Source organism: Carassius carassius, chromosome 27 (assembly GCF_963082965.1).
Source record: "Carassius carassius chromosome 27, fCarCar2.1, whole genome shotgun sequence".
In the NCBI taxonomy this organism is placed as follows: Eukaryota; Metazoa; Chordata; class Actinopteri; order Cypriniformes; family Cyprinidae; genus Carassius; species Carassius carassius.
Genome location: NC_081781.1, coordinates 8,232,307 through 8,234,523, shown reverse-complemented (window position 1 = coordinate 8,234,523; position 2,217 = coordinate 8,232,307). Strand labels below are relative to the sequence as shown.

At 34.8% G+C, this 2,217-nt stretch overlaps 1 protein-coding gene across 1 annotated transcript; it reads right to left on the bottom strand.

The window, feature by feature from the left end:
• Nucleotides 1-695: 695 nt before the first annotated feature.
• Nucleotides 696-1,970, bottom strand: LOC132107393 (spermatogenesis-associated serine-rich protein 1-like; the record flags this gene model as incomplete). Its single annotated transcript, XM_059513611.1, has 4 exons — nucleotides 696-862; nucleotides 1,057-1,224; nucleotides 1,395-1,519; nucleotides 1,885-1,970. Coding segments are annotated over 4 exons (546 nt in total), but the record flags the coding sequence as incomplete, so codon positions are not given.
• Between the last annotated feature and the right edge of the window lie 247 nt (nucleotides 1,971-2,217).

The window sequence follows — 2,217 nt, the reverse complement described above, 5'->3', positions numbered from 1 at the left end:
TTGGAGAAAAGAAAATCATTTAACAAAATAGAAAACACTAACAACACAACACATAACAACAATAAGAATGTAAGCATGGTTTGACACCTTCCAAATTAGGTGTCCAGCAGAATTGCCCTGTCGTAAATGTCTAGTTCTGGTCTCCAGCTGCTCAGCCTCTTGACTTCAAGAATGTCCTCATCTCGAGCACAGCTTTTATGTTTCTCCGCATACAGTGCACTTTGAATAAATACAGTACATACACCTTAAGAAATTCCATAGATATTTCTTATGAGCCATGAACGGTGCAGGTCACCATAATTTTATTTATTTTATTTCTATATAATTTGTAGGTGGTTTTCAGTGAATAAATGGTTTAAATTTGACAAAAGACCTGGACCTGAAGTAATATACAAGTAAATATGTAAAAAATAAAATAAAAAAAATTATCGCTGTCTGTGCTTAAGTTTTGTCTCCTCACTCATATCTTCCAGATGTTTCTTGTTAACATTAGGTTCTTGTGTATTTATAGCCTTTGTGTTTTCCTTTTCTCTGGGCATCTTTTAACCTGCTGTGTGCTGTGAAAGTTCAAACTGTTGGCTGTCTTTATGTTCACTTTCAACAGGGAGTTTTGAAATGTTGTACTTTGATATATCCCTTCACAGGAAGTGAAACAAAGAGTGTTTTTTTGTTCATTAATTTGCATCAAAACATGGCTACAGTCCCATCCTTTGGTCTATCTTACTGCATCTGCAGTAAGCATCTTGGTCCTTACCCAAAAGTGGCTGTGCGCAGTGATGATTCGTATGAAAGCCAGGGCTGTACTCAGGAACTAGAAATGGTCTGACCTTTGTTGAAGGGTAGATGCTGCATTTGTCTGTGGCTGAAAGAAAACAATATGTGTTTTATTGGAGTTTTGAATGTCTCTCAGACTATAAATGTTTCAAATTATGTACTGTATGTTAGAAAAAATGATATATTACCCATGACCTTAAACAACAGTGTGCACCAACTACACTTCCCTTAATACAATTCCACTTTTTTTAATAGTTATGAATAGCACTGATAATGTCTTACCCTGCTTTTTTCTCCCCATGGATAATTCCAGGAAATTTTCTGAAATGCATCTCATGCTTCTCATATGATTAATGTCATCCATAAAACATCTCCTTCCAGTGTGATAGGTCTTGGACTGTCCAAAGTTTAGATAAAAGCTCCATTCAGATGCAGACACCCTATTAGCCTCTAAATGGACATACCAAAAAACATAAATGATTCTGAAAAATTTTCAGATGTTACAGCCTTAGTGATAACTGTAATAAAGTCATAGGAAAGTTTTCATGTACAGCTGCCACTAGAGATCTTTTTTTTTTTAAATACTTGAGATAGAAGTTGCTGATCAAAGCCTGAGTCATGTGGGAAGGATCTCATCAGTTTTCTTTCATTGGGAAACTTTATGTCTTTGATGTGTGGAAATGACGCATCACTGTATCGAGGTTCAGGTATCCAGCGCAACTGGGATTTCCAGTCAAGGTCATATCTACAACCATTGGTATAATTTTAATTTAGTTTAGAAGAAAAAACTCCTATGCATAAAAACATAGGATACACATAGACATTAGGTTTGACTTGATTTGAAATATTGACATTGGCTAGAGACGGAGCAAATCTCACAGCTAATGTAATGTTGTAACCTCAGAGCTTTAAAATGAAGACTCAAGAGTCTCTCATCTGTCCCACTCAGAAAATTCTGTTCAATTTACGATTCAGGTTACGCAATAAAACTTTGACACTTTGCTTCTACTGCTTCAAACACTAAAGCAAAAAATGAAAAGCTGCTATTCAGCTAAATTAATAAAATTAATTTTTTATACTTTATGGAGAGAAACTGATTCATGTAGTTACTCAGTGAGAACAGGCTCAACGTCTCTAACATGAGGCTTGAAGTCCTGCTCTTTTTCAAAGCTCCAGAATGAGTCAGCAAAGTCGGTTTATGTTTCTTCATATCGTGACACAGTGTCATTTCACTAAAAGTATTCATAACACGTAAAAAATTTTAATAAAAAAGGATTATCTGCTATGCAGTACTTTTTGAACTTAAAGTAAATGTAGGCCTATAGGCTATTAATTGTGGTTTAAGTAAAGTATTTCTATGAAAAAAAAATAGCCTAGTCTACTTGCGCCCACAGCAACTCGTATACTATAAATATTTTGTAGCAGACTAAATAAAAGATCTAT